At 42.5% G+C, this 22,327-nt stretch overlaps 1 protein-coding gene across 1 annotated transcript in view; it reads right to left on the bottom strand.

Annotated features, from left to right (window-relative positions):
- The window catches only part of LOC123750599 (serine/threonine-protein kinase minibrain), a 156,497-nt gene extending 135,231 nt beyond the window's left edge, over positions 1 to 21,266 (bottom strand). The window contains 1 exon segment of the mRNA XM_069333700.1: positions 19,717 to 21,266. Coding sequence (XP_069189801.1) covers positions 19,717 to 19,912 — 196 coding nt within the window. The 5' untranslated portion in view covers positions 19,913 to 21,266.
- Positions 21,267 to 22,327: the final 1,061 nt, after the last annotated feature.

The following is a 22,327-nucleotide window of genomic DNA, read 5'->3' as shown; positions in this document are numbered from 1 at the left end:
CAAGACAGTCCCCCCCCCAGCTGTACTACAAGACAGTCCCCCCCCCAGCTGTACTACAAGACAGTCCCCCCCCAGCTGTACTACAAGACAGTCCCCCCCCCAGCTGTACTACAAGACAGTCCCCCCCCAGCTGTACTACAAGACAGTCCCCCCCCAGCTGTACTACAAGACAGCCCCCCCCAGCTGTACTACAAGACAGTCCCCCCCCCAGCTGTACTACAAGACAGTCCCCCCCCAGCTGTACTACAAGACAGTCCCCCCCAGCTGTACTACAAGACAGTCCCCCCCCCAGCTGTACTACAAGACAGTCCCCCCCCCAGCTGTACTACAAGACAGTCCCCCCCAGCTGTACTACAAGACAGTCCCCCCCAGCTGTACTACAAGACAGCACCCCCAGCTGTACTACAAGACAGTCCCCCCCCAGCTGTACTACAAGACAGTCCCCCCAGCTGTACTACAAGACAGCCCCCCCAGCTGTACTACAAGACAGTCCCCCCCCAGCTGTACTACAAGACAGTCCCCCCAGCTGTACTACAAGACAGTCCCCCCAGCTGTACTACAAGACAGTCCCCCCCAGCTGTACTACAAGACAGTCCCCCCCCCAGCTGTACTACAAGACAGTCCCCCCCCCCAGCTGTACTACAAGACAGTCCCCCCCAGCTGTACTACAAGACAGTCCCCCCCAGCTGTACTACAAGACAGCCCCCCCCCCAGCTGTACTACAAGACAGTCCCCCCCCAGCTGTACTACAAGACAGTCCCCCCCAGCTGTACTACAAGACAGTCCCCCCCCCAGCTGTACTACAAGACAGTCCCCCCCAGCTGTACTACAAGACAGTCCCCCCCCCAGCTGTACTACAAGACAGTCCCCCCCCAGCTGTACTACAAGACAGCCCCCCCCAGCTGTACTACAAGACAGTCCCCCCCCAGCTGTACTACAAGACAGCACCCCCCCCAGCTGTACTACAAGACAGTCCCCCCCAGCTGTACTACAAGACAGTCCCCCCCAGCTGTACTACAAGACAGTCCCCCCCAGCTGTACTACAAGACAGTCCCCCCCCAGCTGTACTACAAGACAGTCCCCCCCCAGCTGTACTACAAGACAGTCCCCCCCCCCCAGCTGTACTACAAGACAGTCCCCCCCAGCTGTACTACAAGACAGTCCCCCCCCCAGCTGTACTACAAGACAGTCCCCCCCCAGCTGTACTACAAGACAGTCCCCCCCCAGCTGTACTACAAGACAGTCCCCCCCCCAGCTGTACTACAAGACAGTCCCCCCCCAGCTGTACTACAAGACAGCCCCCCCCAGCTGTACTACAAGACAGTCCCCCCCCAGCTGTACTACAAGACAGCACCCCCCCCCCCTCCGGGTCCAGCAATTTAGTGAAATGGTTGTATACAAATTTAAAACAGTTATGAACGTCTTTAAGAAGCCTGGTTAGGACAGGGAACGAAGCATTTGAGGGCAGACCAGTGAGGGAGGAGGAAGACCCAGGCTGTTATAGTTCCTATTCCCGAATGTGTGTTTAAACGAGCATCCATTTATCTGTAGGGTGCCCCAGTTTTCGAGTCCTGGGAACGTGGAGTCAGCAGTCCAAAACTAGGTCACGGTCATCCCATGTGTTTAAAGAGGCCCGTAGATATGTTTAAAGAAAAAAATGTTGTGATTGATTGTCCATTTTAGCATCTTGAGGTTATCTTGAGACGATTTCGGGGCTTAGTGTTCCCGCGGGCCGGTCTTCGACCAGGCCTCCACCCCTAGGAAGCAGCCTACCTTGAGGTGCTTCCGGGGCTTAGCATAAAGCCCTTGCATAAAGCCCTTGACAGCTGACTAACACCCAGGTACCTATTTACTGCTAGGTAACAGGGGCATCAAGGTGAAAGAAGCTCTGCCCATTATCTCTTGCCGGCGCCCGGGATCGAACCCAGGACCACAGGATCACGCGTCCAGTGTTCTGTCCGCTCAGCCACCGACTCCCATAAGAAGCAAGATCACAAAACACATGGAATCACAGCATCTCCATAACCCTGGACAACATGGTTTCAGAACAGGGCGCTCTTGCCTATCACAATTGTTGGACCACTAAGACATGGCCGTAGGTGCCATTGAAGAAAAACAAAACGCCGACATAATATACACTAATTTTGCAAAAGCCTTCAACAAATGCAGTCAGTCCTCATTTGGACTGGACACTCTGGACTGTCCACAGCATGACCACACTTATATTTTCTTAGTTAAGAGGGCGTAGTTATATGCCCAGTTGGAAAGTGTTAAGTACTCGTAAGAGTAAAGAATTACTGTAGTGTTGGTGTAGGCTCAGAGCCGTTTGGGTACGGGTGTAAGGAGTAACATTCAAGATAGAGTACTGTATTAGAGAAAACTCTTACTGTATATTATAGATAATATTAACTGAAGTTCACTTAATTATCCTTGTCCCCTATTGTCCAATGCATACCAATTAACTGCCTGGTACTGTAGGAGGGAATAATGGTGTTAGAATGATTTACAAAGTGTTAGTGTGTGTCGAAATAAATTCACTTCATGTTAAAGGGTTATTACACACAAAATGAAGCTAGAGATAGTGCAAAGGTATGCCACTAGTACCAGAGCTGAGAGGGGCGAGATACAAGCAATGATCAAATAAAATGGGGCTCCAGGCACGGGGACGTTGAGGTTATCTTGAGATGATTTCGGGGCTTAGCGTCCCCGCGGCCCGGTCCTCGACCAGGCCTCCTTTTTGTTACACATCCCCAGGAAGCAGCCCGTAGCAGATGTCTAACTCCCAGGTACCTGGGAGTTAGGCGAGCTAGGTGAACAGGGACATCACGGTGAAAGAAACTCTGCCCATTTGTTTCAGCCTCCACCAGGAATCGAATCCAGAACCTGAGGACTACGAATCCCAAGCGCTGTCCACTCAGCTGTCAGGCCCCTGAGCCTCGAAATCATCTTAAGGTAACCACAAGATATGTCACTGGAAGACTCGGGCGTTAGACATGAATATACTGTATATACTGTACAATTCTTAGGGAAATTGACAGTGAATACAAAGGCAGATAATATTTAATGGGTGGTACATGAACTAAAGAACACCCCGTGACTAAGCACAAAAATAAGCAAGATATAAGAACAAAGATTTCTTTTAGTGCTGAAGTAGGGAAGGGAACTATCAGGGCAAAGCATCAAGCCATTCCAACTATATAACACTGGGAAGGGGATCAGGATAAAGATTTGGGATGGGATGGTTGGGGTGAAGGAATTTTGCCCAACATCTTGGAAGGTCGGGGATTGAATGCTGACCTGCATAAAGCGAGACCGTCGCTCTACCGTCCACCCCAAGTGGTTGAGTAGTAGCAAATCAGGCTACTACCTGATAATTGGGTCAACTCCCCAAGACCTCCTTGATGGGGTTCTGGGAGTTATCAAGTAGGTAAACAAATGGAATGCACTACAGGGAAAGGTGAAGCTGTAGAGGAGACTCCACACACAGCTTCACCTGTGGACATGACTGAGCCTAATCAGCTAGGAAGCCTGTAAACCAATTGATTAATGGTAAAAGTCAAGACTAACGGGCCAAAGGTCAACTCTCGCAAGCAAAATTAGGCGAGTACTCCTCTGCCAACCAATCCTACCCCAACCCGGCAACCAATCCTACCCCAACCCGGCAACCAATCCTACCCCAACCCAACAACCAATCCTACCCCAACCCAACAACCAATCCTACCCCAACCCAACAACCAATCCTACCCCAACCCAACAACCAATCCTACCCCAACCCAACTCTAACCCACCAACCAACCGGGCTGTGGTGGGTATGTGGGCCTGCGGGCCGCTCCAAGCAACAGCCTGGCGGACCCAACTCTCACAAGTCAAGCCTGGCCTCGAGCCGGGCTTGGGGAGTAGAACTCCCAGAACCCCATCAACCAGGTATCAAGCAGGTATCCACCCCTGCCTCCACACACACTGCTGACCCACCCAGCCACTTTCCCACGCAAAGGGTTGAGCTTCAGTTCTTTGGTCTCGCCTTTCAACCTAGGTTTTATGTAGAAAATTGTATCTTAACATTTTGCCTCTCTGCATGGAGGTACAGAATCCAGTTCTTCTAAAGCACATTTATGGGTCTATTCTAATTCTCAAACTCAACATGGCGTGAATGTACGGCATCTTAACTCCAACTGCTCCAAGACCAGATAGCTATCTTGAGATGATTTCAGGGCTTTAGTGTCCCCGCGTCCCGGTCCTCGAACAGGCCTCCACCCCCAGGAAGCAGCCAGTGACAGCTGACTAACACCCAGGTACAGTACCTATTTTACTGCTAGGTAACAGGGGCATAGGGCGAAAGAAACTCTGCCCATTGTTTCTCGCCGGCGCCCGGGATCGAACCTGGGACCACAAGATCACAAGTCCAGCGTGCTGTCCGCTCGGTCAACTGGCTCCCTATGCAAATACAGTGTAGCAATAATTTTTTTATTTTAGTATTATCGGCAATTACTGCTGATGAATTACACAGGAATAGGTGTTATAACTATCATTAGAATTAGTGTTACTTATTTAATTAATACTGTATATTATTGTTTATAAACCTTACTAGAATTGGCAACACACTAGAATTACTTAGTATTTAATATATCATTGTTTACAAACCTTGATACAGTAGCGTGAGAAGAATTGTCTTAAAATGTTCTAATATTTAACAAAAATATTAGATGTGAATTGATATTGGAGTAATGTATTGGTTAGAACATGTCTACACCTCTACTTAACTCCATGTATTGTGCACATATAGCGTCACATTCTTCTTTGTCCACAACGAACTCCTTGAAAAATGTTAATGCCATGAAAGTGCTTGAAAATTGCTTTCCGTAATTATTAGTTAATACATGCATGCCCAGGAGCACAAAGCTGGTGCTCTACCACTGCTACACAACAGTGGTCGCAAAGGAAGGAGAGTAACAGTACCACAATCGACTTTATAGTGGTCCAGGGCAGACCGAAACGTCGTCTCTTCAATTTCTAATGTGTGGTTTGGTCAACATTTTTTCAGTCACGTTATTGTGACTCTTCATCCAGCCCGTCCTCCAAAAAATGGGGAGGTAAATGTACACAGCCCCATAAGTGCAATTATGTACTATGTATGACAGTCAAGAATTGTACTTATTTACACTTAGTATTAAATCGTACTGTCTAATATATTGTGAATATTTGAGTTTACCTAAAAAGCTGAATAGAAAACCACGGCCTAACCTAACCGCCTTAGTTTGTGAAGATAAGCATTTTATTGCATCTTAATTATAACTATTACTTAACCTATAGCTATATTGATATTACAGTTTTATAAAACAAATAAAACAAAACTAAAATATTTCAATAAATTGTAAAGTAACTCAGGATATTTTCAAATTTTGTATAAAATCTCTATTGTTTAATAAAAGTGAAAAAGAAAATCCTAATATTTAAAACTTTTTTATAGCAACTGAACTTTAAAATTTCAAGTGTCCTAACAGAAAGCGACGAGACTTAAATCGGGGGAGGGGGATGGGTAAATGTAACAGCCCTGTAAGTGCAATTATGTACTATGTATAACAGTCAGGAAATGTACTTATTACACTTAGTATTAAAACGTACTATCAATTCGGAGGATGGGTTGCTTCATCGGCATAGAGTAACAGTTGCTTTCTGTTGGTCCTATCCCTCTTTTACCCATTCCCAGGCACCAGAAGCAGCCAATATTATTTCATCCCAATGGTACAAATCATACAAATCACAAATCATAGTAGTGGTGGTGTGGAATTTCAATCTGGTGTGTCTGGAAGGTCAATCCTTGACCAAAGAGTAGTTACCTTGAAGTGCTTCAGAGAATTAATGTACTGTACCTGCAGTCAGGTTTCTGACTAGGCCTAAACATCATTTGGAGATGGAGCCTAGATACAGTATTGGTGTTATCCTCGACACACAACACACTCAACACAATAAGTGTATGGAACACCACTTGACCAATGGAATTTAATGTATATAAATGCCAAGTTATGGAATGTGGCATAATAGGCCGCACAACCTACAAATAATGTGAAAAAAAGCTTTAAGGAAACCAATAAAGAAAGAGTTAGGGTTGGTTCTAAGCAGAAAAATATCACCAGGGGACCACAAAAAGAACATGTGCGAGGAAAGTACAGTATGCAATACTTTCCAATTTAAGAATTACTTTTTAATCACATGGATAGTGAGATACTTAAAAAACTGTTCACGACAGTTTTGAGACTAAAGTTGGAATACGCAGCTGTTGTATGGTGCCCATATCTCAAGAAGCACATCAACGAACTTGAAAAGGTACAAAGGCATGCAACTAAATGGCTCCCAGAACTGAAAACAAGAGCTACGTGGAAAGGTTGGAGGCATTAAATATGCCAAAACTAGAAGATGAAAGAAAAAGAGGTGATGGGATGACTGTTCAAAATAGTAACGAGAACTGACAAAATTCACAAGGAAGAATTCTTGAGATCTGGAACTTCAAGAACAAGGTCAAAGATTTAAGTTAGCTAAACAAAACTGCAAAAGAAATATAAGAAAATTGACTTTTGCAAACCAAGTGGTAGACGGTTGGACCGTGAGGTGGAAGGCCAAAACCGTCAGTAGTTTCAAACCGTTACATGAAAAGTGCCGGGAAGACGGGACACCACGAGCGTAGCTCTCATCCTGTAACTACATTTACAGGTGTAGTTACTCATCTTGTAAATTACACTTAGAACAGGAGATCACACCACTTCACATAAGGGTAGTAAATTAAGAAGTAGAAAATTCCACACAGTACTGTACTAAAATCACCAAAAAAATCAATAATGCTAAGATCATAAAACAAATAAGGTCACAATACCTACACAACATGAGAACAGAGCAAGATGCTCCTGCCTCTCACAATTACTGGACCACTACAACATGTCCATGGATGCTATTAAGGACTAGCAAAATGCCGAGGTAAATTGCAAAATGCAAAATATAAACGGATTTTGGGAAAGCTTTTGACAAATGTGACCATGGTGCAACTGCACACAAAATCAACTTGAGAATGGTCCAGGACGGACCGAAACGTCGTCGTCCCTTCACCTTCTAGTGTGTGGTCTGGTCAACATACTTTAGCCATGTTATTGTGACTCATCACCTGCACACAAAATGAATTACAGTACTGGTAATGTAGGAAAACAGATCTATAATTTCCTTAGGAACAAAACCCAAAGATTAATAGACAACAAAGTAAAGTCTAGATCATTCACCATTAAATGCTCAGTCCCCCAAGGTATTTTGCTTCCTCCAGTACTCTTTCTCATTCTCATATCAGATATACACAAGGACACAAACTGTAGTACCATATCATTCTTTACAAATGATGCTAGGATTTTATAAGAGGAGATACCATAGAGAACACAGCAAACCTTCAAACTGTTGTTAACCAGGTCTTTCAATTGGCCATAGAAAACAACAAAGTTCAATGAAGTTGAGTTCCAGGTCTTGCAAAATGATAAAAGCCTAAAAACCAAAACTGAAACTATATACTGTACATAAAATGAAGTTAAATCACACTACAGGAGGGAAAAAAAAAGCAATTTAAAGACCCTAAAGTAATCATGTCAAAAGACATACCTGGTTGATGGGGTTCTGGGAGTTCTTCTACTCCCCAAGTTAGGCCTGAGGCCAAGCTTGACTTGTGAGAATTTGGTCCACCAGGCTGTTGCTTGGAGCGGCCCGCAGGTTCACATACCCACCATAGCCCGGTGGGTCCGGCACTCCTTGGAAGAAAACAATCTAGTTTCCTCTTGAAGATCTCCACTATTGTTCCGGCAATATTTCTTATGCTCGCTGGGAGAGCGTTGAGCAACCATGGACCTCTGATGTTTATACAGTGTTCTCTATGTCTATGGCACCTCTGCTCTTCACTGGTTCTATTCTGCATTTCTTCCATATCGTTCACTCCAGTACGTTGTTATTTTACTGTGTAGGTTTGGTACTTGGCCCTCCAGTATCTTCCACATGTATATTATTTGATATCTCAAATATGATATTTGATATCATGAAAGAACATAATAAAGAAGCTGTTAACTGGCTGAATAACACGAACCAAAACAGATGTCAAACCAATGATGGAATAGTATTTCACACTAATAGTCTCATGCAAAGCTGGAAAAGCTGCTGACCTAGAGAACGCACAGAGAACGTTTACTGCCCAACAATCAATAAAACACACAAATTAATGAGACTTTATAATCTCTTAAGCTGAACTCTCAAGATACCCAGTAATTTACAACTGGATTTTTTTTTTTTATAGAAACTAGTTTTAAATCTATATAAGGAAATAATTTCTAACGAGACCAGGAGACCCATTCAAAGCACTGATATACACCAGTTTAGAGGTTGTGTCTACAGTACTTTCATAAAAACCCCTCATATGATCTGTAAAGGATGATAGCGTACCGGTGCTATAGCTTGTGCCACTGTCTGATATGATGTCATACCATTATATAGGAGTATTATGTCTCATATGACAATACTCCTGCCACTCATTACTCTATATTATTCCACCTCCAGCCCCCGCATGCCATTCCTTACCTAACACTGCCCCACAAGTATTTAAAACGGATTACCTCTTGCAATACAGTATCTCCCCCTATCCTTCCTTCCCACACCCCCTTTATCTGTTCTTATTCTGGTCCTCATTCCAGTATATATAACCTATAATAACTCTTCTTGGTAGGGAAAAGGCAGCAAGTGTATATATATACACACACACACACGTTAGGCTTAGGTCGAGTGACCCCCCCCCCAAAGTTGCATTACTGACCATCCCCCCAGAATTCAACCCCCCGCAACAAGCTCGCTAACTCCTTGGTACCTATTTACTGCTTGGTGAACAGGGCATTAGGTAATAGGAAATGGGCCCAAACATTTGTCCCACCCAAGATATTAGACAATTACCTTCTTTTCTTCACTATTTGTAATTTTACTCATAATATTCATGCTATCTTGCCTATCTCAAGATAACAAGATATAGGTCAAATCATGCATATCTGCCAACAAACATTAGCAGAGATTGTAAAGTATATATATATAGCAATTAGCATTATTGTATAGCACGGTGCTATACAATCCATGCTGCTGATTAAGCACTGATGTTTTGTTTTTACCTGTTTCACCAGTGGCTGCTCAACTGCCCCAAAACTTGGAAAGTCATACAGTACTCAAATAATTAATAGTGAATAAAAACCTTTCTCAAATACAGTACTGGTACTGTATTTGGTATTAAGAGAGACTGTAGCTGTTATATAAAAGAATTTGTAGACATTATCAAAACTGAGTGAGTAGAGAATAAGTTAAATATAATCCTAGATTAATAATGGGGCAGGGCAAAGAAGTATGGGATATCCTTCACTCCCTTTGCTTGATACCTGCTTGATGGGGGTTCTGGGAGTTCTTCTACTCCCCAAGCATCTCCCTTTTCCCTTCAATAACTGTCTTTAACCCTCAATGTGCGGTAACCTTCACGTGTTGATTTTCTAAGACAATGCCGTCACCATATAATGATTTATGTCTTGTGTCAATGTTGGAATACTGATGTTACCCGTAAGGTAACACAATACCCAGGAGGCCTGGTCGACGACCAAGCCGCAGGGTCGCTAAGCCCCAAAAACACCTCATGGTAAACACCTCAAGGTAAGGTACCAATAGTGTTTACGAGTAGCTATGGCATCAACAAAATATTATGGAATCAAGATGCCATCAGCTCCTAACCTCCCATTGTTATATGACCTTACCTAACCAACAAAGATCTTCACTGTACATATTCTATTTACTTTTGCATACAATTTTGTTTTTAAATACTGTATTGATGAAACTAAACAAAAATTTATTTTTGTTTGGGCCTGGTTCCCATCACTATGTAAGGCTGATGAATGCTAAAAGGAATGTAGAATCCCCTCCCCAATGTCAAATTATAGGTAGGTACTTGATTTTCTGTGCACTTTGTCCATAATTTTTTAATACAGATATCCTATTTCGTAAGAAAATCAAGAATAACAAAACTTTTTTTTAGGCCGGGGGGGGGGGGGGGGGGGGAAGATGGAAACAAACATGCAGGGTGACAATTTGATGACAGCCACACATTTATAGGGAAGGCATTTATAATACTGTATATAAATTTATAATATATAAATTTATAATAATTTATTTCTTCCAAACTCACTCACTCATCCTTATTTTCATTCCTAACCATTTTCTTTAAAATATTTAAAAATCATTGTAATTCATCTTTCTCAGTCTCACAACAATTGGTACATCTTTCTCCAACAATGTTTTTTCATGCATCTCTCTTCTTCTTAATAGCCTGACCTCTTGATATTGCCATTGAATCATGGAGTACATCACTTCCCTGCTTGATGGGGTTCTGGGAGTTCTTCTACTCCCTCCCTCTTCCACCAACATGTAACTAACCACAAACATTATTCATATTCATAGTTATTATCAACTCATCTCCAATATATACATCCATCTTACATTCATAGCTTCAGTCATTTTCCAATACAGTGACTAATATTTGATCAATGTTAATCTTTCTCAAGAAATGTATACATTCCTCCATCTTGCATTCATAGTTTCAGTCATTTTCCAATAGAGCGACTAATATTTTATCAATCTTAACCTTTCTCAAGAAATTTGTACCAACAATTTGTACCAACACCAACTTCCTTAGGGTCGAGGAGGCCTGGCCGAGGACCGGGCCGCGGGAACGCTAAGCCCCGAAATCATCTCGAGACAAGGGTAAAATTGCTAGTCTTCAGACACTCATAACGTTGCATATTGATGTTCTCAATGGATAAAGAAAAATATTTGGGGGGGGGGGGGAGTTATGGTATGAATGAAAAAATTATGAAATTCAATAAATGAGACTGTCATTTCTCCTCCAGCAATGAGGATGCCTGGTCGAGGACCGGGCCATGGGGACGCTAAGCCCCAAAATCATCTCATGGTAAGGTAAACTCAAGGCAAGATAATGGACAATATCCATTTAAAACCCATGGATATATTAACAGAAAGCTTTCTAGGCATCTATCGATCTGTGAGCCTAACCTTCAGTGATAAAAAAAAAAAAAAAAATTTTTGACGTTCAAAATATTATCTTGCGATTCTCTTAAGACATATGCTTCTGTGTGTAAAAAAAAAAAAAAAACAATATTGATCACAAATATTTTCCCTGAATGTTAATTTATGGATAGTAACATGTGCCATACTGGAATATACTGCAGATGCTCTAGTGATTTTTTGGTAGTTTTACAGAACAATACAAGTACACTAATGGTTTTTTTTAAACCACCAATGTGCAGAGATAAGTAGCCATCTGAATATTGGTAACTTTACCCAAGATCAACATTTAGATACTGTATTTGCTAATTCTCTGATTGGAAATTCCACCAACTTAGCAAAGGTAACTTTGCTGGTAACCTGACAACGAAGTCTCTTCAAATATACTGTACTGGTACTGTACTGTATTTACCTAGTTGTATTCACCTAATTGTGCTTGCGGGGACTGAGGTCTGCTCTTTTCGCCCGCTTCTTAACTGTCAATCAATCAACTGTTACTAGCTACTAATTTTTTTTTCCCCACACACACCCCCCCTCCCCCCCAGGAAGCAGCCCGTAACAGCTGTCTAACGCCCAGGTACCTATTTACTGCTAGGTAACAGGGGCGAGAGGGTGAAAGAAACTCTGCCCATTGTTTGTCGGCGGCCCTGGGAATCAAACCCCGGACCACAGGATTGCGCGTCCAGTGTGTTGTCCACTCGGCCACCGGCCCCTTGGGACAATGGCTGAGTGTAAGTAACAAATTGTAAGTACATAACCAACTAACTGTAGTTGACTTGGGAGAGATTCCCTGATCCCCAAACTCAGCACAGGACCAGGATTGTCTGGTGATAACCTGATAAGTCAGTGTGCTGCTTACAGTGGCGTATAGGGTCACATATCCATAAAAATGCAGCTGATCTAGTACTTATTGGTGAAATTTGTCCAACTACTACTTGAAATTATGTCTGTGCTGCTTACAGTGGCATGCAAGCCCACATATCCATAAAAAATATCCACTAGTGTACTTGAAAATATCTACTTTTGTTCTGGCAATATTTAATAAATTTGGTAGAGGCCAATTATTGTGCCTATTTCCCATTTACTCTACACTGGGTCAATTATCCATTTCCCATCCTATGATTTACCATAGTTGCAGACAGGAAGCCTATCAGACTTATTGAGGGTCTCCCAAGGCCTTTCCCAGAATAAAACCCACAATAGTTGCCCAACTCCCATACATGGTTGATACCTGCTTGATGGGGTTCTGGGAGTTCTATTCCCAAGCCTGGCCCAAGGCCAGGCTTGATTTGTGAGAGCTTGGTCCACCAGGCTGTTGCTTGGAGCGGCCTGCAGGCTCACATACCCACCACAGCCCGGTTGATCCGAACTTCTTTTAGAAAACAGTCTAGTTGTCTCTTTAAGATGTCCATGGTTGTTCCGGCAATATTTTTTATAGTCACTGGCAGGATGTTGAACAACTGCGGACCTCTGACAGGTACTTATTTATGGTTTGGTGAAAAAGCCATCGGGTGAAAGTACTGTAAATGTGCCAAACATCTGTCATGCTACGGGAATCACACCCGAGACCTCTTAGTTGTGACCTAATTTGTGTATGTTTGGGACCTGATGCTCAAGGATCTTCTATACAGGCCTATATACTGTATTATGCAATACCCTTCCTCATCTATTTCCAGATGAAATTTTGAGTGCTTTGAGATACTCAGCCATTTAGGGGTTTTATTGTGTATGTATGCAGTATCTGTTCTCTGTATTCTTCGTGTTTCAGGAAATCTTTCTACCTTGTAAGGGGGTTATCTTGAGATGTTATCTTGAGATGATTTTGGGGCTTAGTGTGTCTGCAGTCCAGTCCTAAACCAAGGGAGGTTAATATCATGCAGTATTCAAGGCAGAAAAAGCTCAAGTGACTTGGAGAGGGGGAGGGGGGGAAAGTAGCGTAATCCCTGGACTTGAATGGCTGTATAATTCCCCTATCTTCCTATGTGCTTCCACTACACATAAGGGGTATAACTGGCCGACCCCTCGTAGTGTTCAAGAGAGAACTTGATAAACACCTCAAGAGATACCTGATCAACCAGACTGTGATTCATATGTCAGGGTCCAAGAAGCCGTATCCAACAGCCTAGTTGACCAGTCCAGCAACGAAGAGGCCTGGGCGAGGACCGGGCCGCAGGAACGCTAAGCCCTGAAACCACCACAAGGTAACCACAACCATCACAAGGTATCGTTTTTTTCCAGACTGACACTACCTTTGCTCTGTTATGCTCACTAATCATTAGGTTGTCCAACATCATTATTCCAACGCATCTTTCTAGATCCTTTATATACTATGTGGCATCTGCTTTATGAGATCAGAATAAATCTTGTGTCCTGTATCAAGTTTAAGTTCTCATTTTTCCAAAGCTAAGTAGATGGAATTTATCACTGATATGTTATTTTTAATGGTGCAAGGACAGTACCTTGCGGTACAAAGCTATTAACTGTGCTCGGTATAAAGCTATTCACCGATTTTTTTTTTTTTTTTTGTAACTGAATTGTTTATGTGCTACCACTCCAGCTTTGCGATTACCTTGCGATGATTCCAAGGATCCACATCCCCATGGTTGGTCTCTTACTAGGCTACCTTACCTTACCTTGCCTTCTAAGGTTGTCTGGACAACTAGACTGTTCGACACATCACCTCACAGATTCATGTATGAATCATAGCCTAATTGATCAAGTATTAGTTGGAGGTGCTTATCAAGTTCTCTTTCGAACACCTTGAGAGGTTTGCCAGACATCCCCCCCCCTTATGTGTAAGGGAGTGTGTTAAAAAGTGTTGGGCCTTTGATGTTAATAGTTCTCTCTCAGCATACCTTTCTCACCTCTACATCTCAACGGGGGCTATTTTGCACATCCTGCCATGCCTACTGGTTTCATGTGGTGTTATTTCCATGGGCAGATACACAACTAGTCCCATGATCACATTTATAAAAAGCTTTTGCAAAATGTAAGTGTATTACATCAGCATTTTGCTTGTCTTCACTGGCCGCTAAGGTCATGTTATTGTGGTCTAGCAACTGTGAGAGACAGGAGCTTCCTGTTCTAAACCAATGTTGTCCAGAGTTAGACACTGTGATACCGTGTGTTTTGCCTTCTTACTCCTTAGCATTGTTTCAAAGATATTTATGATGCATGACATAAGTGTTATCAGTCTATAAATTTTCCTTCTACTGTACTTCCCTCCCTCCCTCCCTCCCTCTCTCCCTCTCTTCCTTTATGGAGTGGTGCTATCTCTTCTGTTTGATGTACAGTATAACCGAGATAATTCCAGTGTCTACACTCCATCTCCAAAAATGTTAAGGGCCTGTGATTTTTTTTTTTTTTTTTTTTTTTTACAATTCTTGATGAATATGGAATTTCTGAAATCAAGGCCAGGTGCAGAATGCATGCATACTGTTTATGGCTACTTCAAGGTCCAATGGGGTTAGGGGTGATATTTGATATATGATTTGATGTTTATATCACAGTTGCGAAGAATTCACAAATTCGTTTGGGTGATGATTAATGGTAATCCCCCAATCTTGGATCAACAGAGTCCACTCGGAATAAGTTCTCTGTGATTGGGTAGAGATTGAAGTGTTTATCATATGCCCTGGTTAACCAGACCATCACCCAGGAGGCCTGGTCAGAGACCGGGCCGCAGGGGTCTTGGCCCCCGGGAATCAATGCAAGATAATCACAAGGCAAGGTAACCTACCTTGTAATTTTATGTTCTTTGACACTTATGTTTCCATTCCCTCATTTGGTATTTTTTTTTATCTTTTTTCCCAACTTTTGTTTGAATTCTCTTTTTGGTATTAGGGATATGTGGTAGTTTATGACCGTGTCCATACTGTTTTCATCTTACTCTACACAGAAAGTTGCCAAGTTTCCATAAAATTCATAAAATTATATTTCCATACCATGACTTAATGTACAAGGATGGACCAAAATGTTCTCGTTTCTTCACTTTTTGATGTGTGGTTTTGTATATCATATCTTAAGTCACGTTATTGTGACTCATCGTCTGCTTATATTTCCAGTCGTAGGGCATGACATCATGCAAATCTAATAATAATGACTTTGTGCACTAGCACATAATGCTTTGCTTGTAAGTTCAAAATGGTACATTACATTTCCTACATGCTGCACTAACTCTCTGTATACATTAAGCTATAGGCTGTTCTGATTTTCTTCTTAAAATTTATCTTTCTATCCCATTTTCTATACCTTTTGTAGCATAGTATTTGTAATTATTCCAAGCTACAATTATTTAAACTTATTAGTATATGTATTGTTTTAATATTTTTATTTTTCTCCAATACTGTACATCAACCATTTTAAACACTACAGTTCCTGTTTATGATGTCAAGGCAAAAGCGACTTCCTCTTGTGGTTTGAGAGGTTGGATGGGGCAACTGCTTTGACCACTGGCACTATGTGGGGCAAGTGTGTGTGTCTAGACATTTGCTATGAAACCATGCCCAACTCTCAAAGACACGTTCATAATCTACCTATAACACAAGGGGTCCTGGTCGACGACAGGGCCGCAGGGACGCTAAGCTCCGAAATCATCTCAAGGTAACATCTAGGAATGCTATCAGTTTCAAGTACTAGCTTTACTTCAAGAAGTGCCAGACCAACCGGGTTGTGGTGGATATGTGGGCCTCGGGCCGCTCCAAGCAACAGCCTGGTGGACCAAGCTCTCACAAGCTGAGGCCAGGCTTGGGGAGTAGAACCCCCCCCCCAGAACCCCAACAAGTAGGTATCAAGCAGGTATCAAGCTTGATCTCTTGTCAAGATGTGTCATTTTATCACTTATCTGCTTACTAAAAGGAATTTCAGTGACATCTAGTGATGGGACAATACTAAAATTTCTAGCAATTCTGATAACAATGCCTCTATTCGGATTCTTTTAAAAAATACAGATGTATACAGTACTTATTTTTCTGAAAAATTCTGTATTTTAGATTGGAAAAAATTATGATTTAATTATGAGCATGGTAAATGTATTAATAATGTAAAACAGTGATCACCGAGTGATTTAAGAATAAAAACAATTGGTAAAACCAGCTTAATCTTCTGGAAAAAAGCTGAAAAGTTAAAACATTCATGTGGATATACATGCTTTAATTGTGCACTATACAATAAAATACAATTGTAATCGTACTAGTATTTCAAATAAAGCTAATATAGCAATACTATGATGACCAAACCACAACTCAGAAGATGGAGATCCTTTTTCTCCAAGGAGTGCCGGACCAATCGGGCTGTGGTGGGTATGTGGGGCTGCGGGCTGCTCCAAGCAACAGCCTGGTGGACCAAGCTCTCACAAGTCAAGCCTGGCCTCGGGCTGGGCTTAGGGAGTAAAGAACTCCCAGAAGCCCATCAAGCAGGTATCAAGCAATGGCTTCGGTCCATCCTGGACCATTATCAAGTTCATGTGCCCATTATCAAGCACACGACTTGATAATGGTCCAGGACGGACAGAAACATCGTGCTTCTCCATCTTCCGAGTTGTGGTTTGGTCTTCATTTTTTCAGCCACGTTATTGTGACTCGTCGTCTGACTGCAACACTAGCTCAAATAAAGCATAGCTAATTATTTTGCTAAACATTCCACTGAAAACATTCCATTACCCATTATATGTGTACATATTGTATACAATTTACATTACAATAAAACTGTTAATCTTTTTTTTCAAATAAAATTTTATTGCCATAATAAAATGAGGCTTTAGGTTACAATACTTTATTGAAAATGATCACAATTTAAACAATTTTAATTCTTAAATGAAATTTAAAATGTATTTTCTTATTCAATTTTAAAGAATTAGGAATTGGAAATCATAATTTTTTTTTTCATTACCAATTCCAATTACCCTGTAATGAAAACTGCTCGACTTCTGATCCTCCATACCAATTCTAGTTAATTGTCCCATCACTAGTGACATAATTCATAAATGTGTTAAATCCAACCATAGATCCCAAGGAATGATCCACCGCCCACAAGATGTCTGATGCCAGCATCCAGATACAGGGAATGGGCAATATAAAAATCAACAAAATATCATCCAACAATACCAAAACACTACCCAAGACTATTGAACCATTTATATTACTACATTGTCCATGAATATAAACTTTTACAGAACCCCATCAAGCAGATATCAAGCAGGTATCAAGGAGAGTACGTGGTCTTGGAATCTAGACACCAAAGGGACCTACATCCTGGAACCTCTTGTATGTTAAAAAAGGAGTGTCGCCTAACAATATTAAAACACTCGCATAACTAGATTTGATCTAACATCTCAAATACTAAATTTTCTCTTTCCATCTTATTCTTTTCACCAGCTTAACTTCTGATCATTTAGACAAAGATAAACTCATGGTTCTCACATGTATAGTTTGTACATATTCCCCAAGCGGCCCATTAATCCCTGGACAAATGGCTGTGTACACTACCTGCTCATGAATGTAATACAGTATCCAGCACTGAAAGATGAAAGGTATCCATAATGAAACTGCCAGAATAAATATTATAACACTGCTTTCCATGAGTCTGTCCTCGGTTCCTAAGAGAATAAAGTGCCGACAGTTAAATATATTTTTGGGCAATATTTAATACAGTGTAATCTTGTTTTCACTGTCCTTAAATTACAGAATGACATTCGTATACATCTAGAAAGGTGCATTAAATGCTATGACTGGATGTCAGCAGCACAATCGAATCATTAAGGTTGCTGATATTCAAACAACAAAACCTATTACCAGTATCTCTAAATCAATTTGAATCTGCCAGCAATATATATATATATGCCAAACACACCATGTTACTTTGCATATTAATATAGTATCAAACATCAGCAGTCAGTAGATCCCAAGGAACGAGCCACTGAACACGAGGTGTCTGCCGCCAATGTTCAGATGCAGGAATAGGGCAAAATAAAAATAAAAAATCACCAAATAATATGAGAACACTACTGAAGACTACCGAGACACCCTACTACCATGTCCAGTAATATCAGCTCTTAATGCTCAGTTTTCCGAAGAGGCGAGCCACCAAATATTAGGGTCCTTCGTCTTTGAATACAGATGCCAAAGGGACCAATATCCTGGAACCTAGTACGGTATTGTTTGTTATGTCATAAAAGGAGTGTCGCCTAATAATAATGAAACATATAGGGTATAAAATATATAGGGTATAATATACAATATAATAGACCATTATATTGGCTGTACTGGCAAAATCCTCATGTAGATGAGTGATGGCTCCATCTGGCAATGTGTGTTGGACTAATTGGCATACTATTTTATACCTAGGCATATACAAGCTGGATTTAGACATAATATTAACCCAAATAAGTACAGTACTGCATTCACACCCATGACAGCGGTGTCATTTTATATATTAACATCTCCACTTGCAATACAAAACTATTACTCAATTTTTTTATATATAAAATTTGAATGTCAATTATTTATGTTAAATACTAGGACATTAGTGACTATCATAATTCTGCAAAATTCTCTATAATTACTAACCCCACATTCATAGCACTAGGCTACCCTCCCATCAAACAATCTTCTCTCTGATCTCATATCACTCAAAAAATTCAAATTTTCATATATTGTACAGTATATCTGAAACACTTACTTTCCAACAACTTCTCTCCATTCATCATTCATCCCAGCTTAACATTTATATCCCCCCACATAATAACTTTCCCGATTCTTCACAAAATAATTCAGCTGATTTTAAAGCACCATCACCTCATTCTTTCTTCTACCACAGCTTACACCCTGGAGCATATCGCCTTATTTATGTTATACTTAATTATACATATTCTTGAATTATCATAATCATACCCTATATTCTCTCCAATATGAAAAACTACACTTCTTCCTTTTCCCCCTTATAGGCTAATGAGAATGTATTCCTGCCCACAAAACTAACCTCTTCATCTTCCCGCCCCGCCCCATCTGATGTGTCAACATTTTCCCATCGAGATGTGTCACTCGGGCTAAACTCACACCAATATTTTAATTTATATAATTTACTTTCACCTCTTTTTCCTATTGCTCTCCTCATTTATGCTATATACTCAATTCCTCATACATTCCCTTTGAAAGTACTCTTAATGACTTTTGCCTGTTTGTTTCTTATCCAAAAACAAGGGAACTGGCTGGTAACAACCCAATGTGAATATGGTTAAGATAGAAATAAATGAAGTCAAGATCTACAAAACAGCAGGTAGTAAATAATTATCAAACTAAAGGCACCAAGCCGGGAAGGCTATGTAGCACCATCTGCAAGTAGAAAAAAAAAATGGTTACCCACATCAAGAGGATGTGTTAAATTACAGAATACCTACAGTACCTGATCTTAGAATTATTGCTCTGCAAGGTTAGCATGCAAAAAAACATAATGCCACAACAAAAATGGAAAGCATAGAATTTGTGGATCAACAAGAACTGTCACATCCTATGCAAGACATAACTGAAGTAATTATTAAAAGAAGGCACCAAGCCGGGAAGGCCATGTAGCACCATAACAAGAGAAGTAAATACTTACGCATCTGCTTGGCTCTCTCCTTGTCTGCCAGCTCATGTTTGTGCCAGGGGTCATGGCGCTTGTGCTGATTCGGGGGGGCCACGGTCACCCCCCAGGCCTTGTCCATGGCTTGGGCTGCAGCGGCCGCCCCGCCCACTCGCCCACCGGCTGCTGCGGCGCCCGAGCCGTCCCCCCCTCCCCCACTCACCAGCACCATGGCACCCCCGCCTGCATGGCCCGGCCCGGCCCCACCACTGCACTCGCGCTCCCCAAGGCTGGCTATCCCGGCGCCTGCCAGGCTCACACTTCTAAAGTGTGCACAGTGGTCCAGGAATTACCTGAACCTCCTCAAGTACTGTGCACTTATCACACTAGTCTCTTTCTTCTCCTCTTTGAAATACTTTCCACAGCTCACTTTTCCCATAAGAAATCACAGAATCACTTCATCACAGGCCTTAGTTACACTGTCTTATATAATTAGACTATTATCTTCTTAAAATTCCAAAATCCAACACAACAACACCTTAAGATACTAGTCTCCTTATTATTATTATGTCTAAGAGTTTCACGGAACTCCAATGATATGTATCTTTTCAGTGGACTAAAATGTGATAACCTTCACTTCTAATCATACAATCCATGCATATAATAAAACTACACTCCTCTTCTTTCTTGGCCCCCTTGCAACTAAAATCAATGGTAGTGCAATGCCTGCCGTCTCAGTCTCCGGCATATTGGTTCAGTAATGAGCGAGCAGGAGGTCAATAAAAGCATATTCCCTCCAGTTGAGAGAGGAGGAGGCCCCTCAGGTGGCGACCAACGCCATGTTCCAGCAGCTCGTGGAGCACCAGAGACCTGTCAACAAAGCAAACCCTTCCACACCGTCTTTCAACCCTGCTTCCAAACCCCGGCGATCAATCCGGCTTGGACGAGATGGTGTCGAGCGGCCCTTTAAATGATGATTTCTTGTTGGGAGTCATTGAAGAGGGCGTTCATGTCCAGCGAGGAGGAGAAAATTTGGGTGGTAAGACGCAGTTTGTTTACGTTTTGCAGGACTCCTGGGAGGGTTCCTCCCCCGCGCTGTGCAGTGGACGCGCCCGCTAGGGTCAAAACACTCAGCCAAAACACAAATATCACATCGCTAATTCCTCTAACCGCTACCTTGTCTCGCTCACTCACTCCCGCCCCACCTCTGTGTCTCGGATCATTCCCCCTCGCACTCCAAGGCGCCGGTAAACACCTCACAAGAGGCTTTTCCCGTCAAAACATGAAGTATCGGGCAGTCAGTCCACCATCTCTTATTTGAATCCCCACGTTAACCACTTCGCAAAGTATTCTCGGGGCTTCTTGGGTAAATCCTGCGTGTATATCCTGGCGTCGAGGTCTCCCTCCTTACATCTCTCACATGTATACTCCTCCAAGTATACAATTATCACAATAATACACAAAATCGATCTGAGGAGAGTAACAGCGCACTCTTCAAATATGGCAGCGGTCTTCACTGGCTTGTTGAGTGCACCTCGACCACTCTCTACCCAAACTTTATGCAACGCTTCGCTCACTTCCCAAAACTAACGCGCTCATTTTTCACTCCTCATCCTCTCCCCCGACGCTCAAATCCACTCAATTTTATATATATCATTGCTAAAAATTAATCTAAATCATTACCATCGCAAAAAATTCATCTGAAAATCATTTTAATAGTGATATGGTGTGTAATGAATGGTACAAAAGGTAAAGAAAAGGGTTGATAGTGAGTGAGTTTAGGGGAATATATGAGTGGTCCAGCCTCCCGTTCTCTCTCTCTCTCCGCCAGCAGACATCGTCTCCTGCCTCCTCCTGCACCCATCCTTCTCTCACTTCCTATTATACTGTAAACCCTCAAATATACCCTATATCCTACATCTCTCCTATAATATAACATCTCTAGGATGGCAAGAAGCAGCCTAAAGTGGCGATTGGTGGCAGTTATCCTGGCTAGAAATTGGTGCAGATCAACTATCGACTCAGCCTGTGTTTGCATAGGTGTATTGATCAGAGCTCGCCCCATAGACTGCTAATATGTCGGAGATGGGGAGCTGGCGTGAGCGTGCTCATGGGTGGTGATAGTGGAGTAGAATGTGGTTGTTGGGGGCGAGTGTGGTTTCCCCTAGCAACAGGGCGGTGAGTCCCCCGGGGTGAAGGCATATAACGGGTGCGGTGGTTGGCGGCGGCGGCCACCGGGACGACTCTCCCACCCGCTCCCACCAACCACGTGCCGCCTACCATCCCCCGATGGCCCCGCCACCTAATGCGCGCGAGGGTCATCTCCTCGCAACGCCCGCCGCCCGACTCGGAGGGGGTTATTTTAATCGCGCTACGGTATACACACCCCGCCACCTTTTCCTCGAGGTACATCTCGAAACGAGGCCAGCGATGTCAAGAATTTGTTGAAGAAGTCTGCAGCGACGGGAGGATCGGGGCGAGGCTCGGGGGCGCCAGGCCGTGGGTGATGTCGCGGCCAACATGGATGAGGAGAGGTTCTCGCGCTGACTCAAGTTCCCAAGTATTTCCGATAGGACGAGGGGAACTGCCCCATTATACCTGTACTCTAACTGCCCGCGCCCTGCCCCCTCCCGCCCTCAACTACCCC

This window comes from Procambarus clarkii, chromosome 4, assembly GCF_040958095.1.
Source record: "Procambarus clarkii isolate CNS0578487 chromosome 4, FALCON_Pclarkii_2.0, whole genome shotgun sequence".
NCBI lineage: Eukaryota > Metazoa > Arthropoda > Malacostraca > Decapoda > Cambaridae > Procambarus > Procambarus clarkii.
The sequence above is the reverse complement of the archived record's forward strand: the minus strand, read 5'-3'. Positions and strand labels throughout refer to the sequence as shown.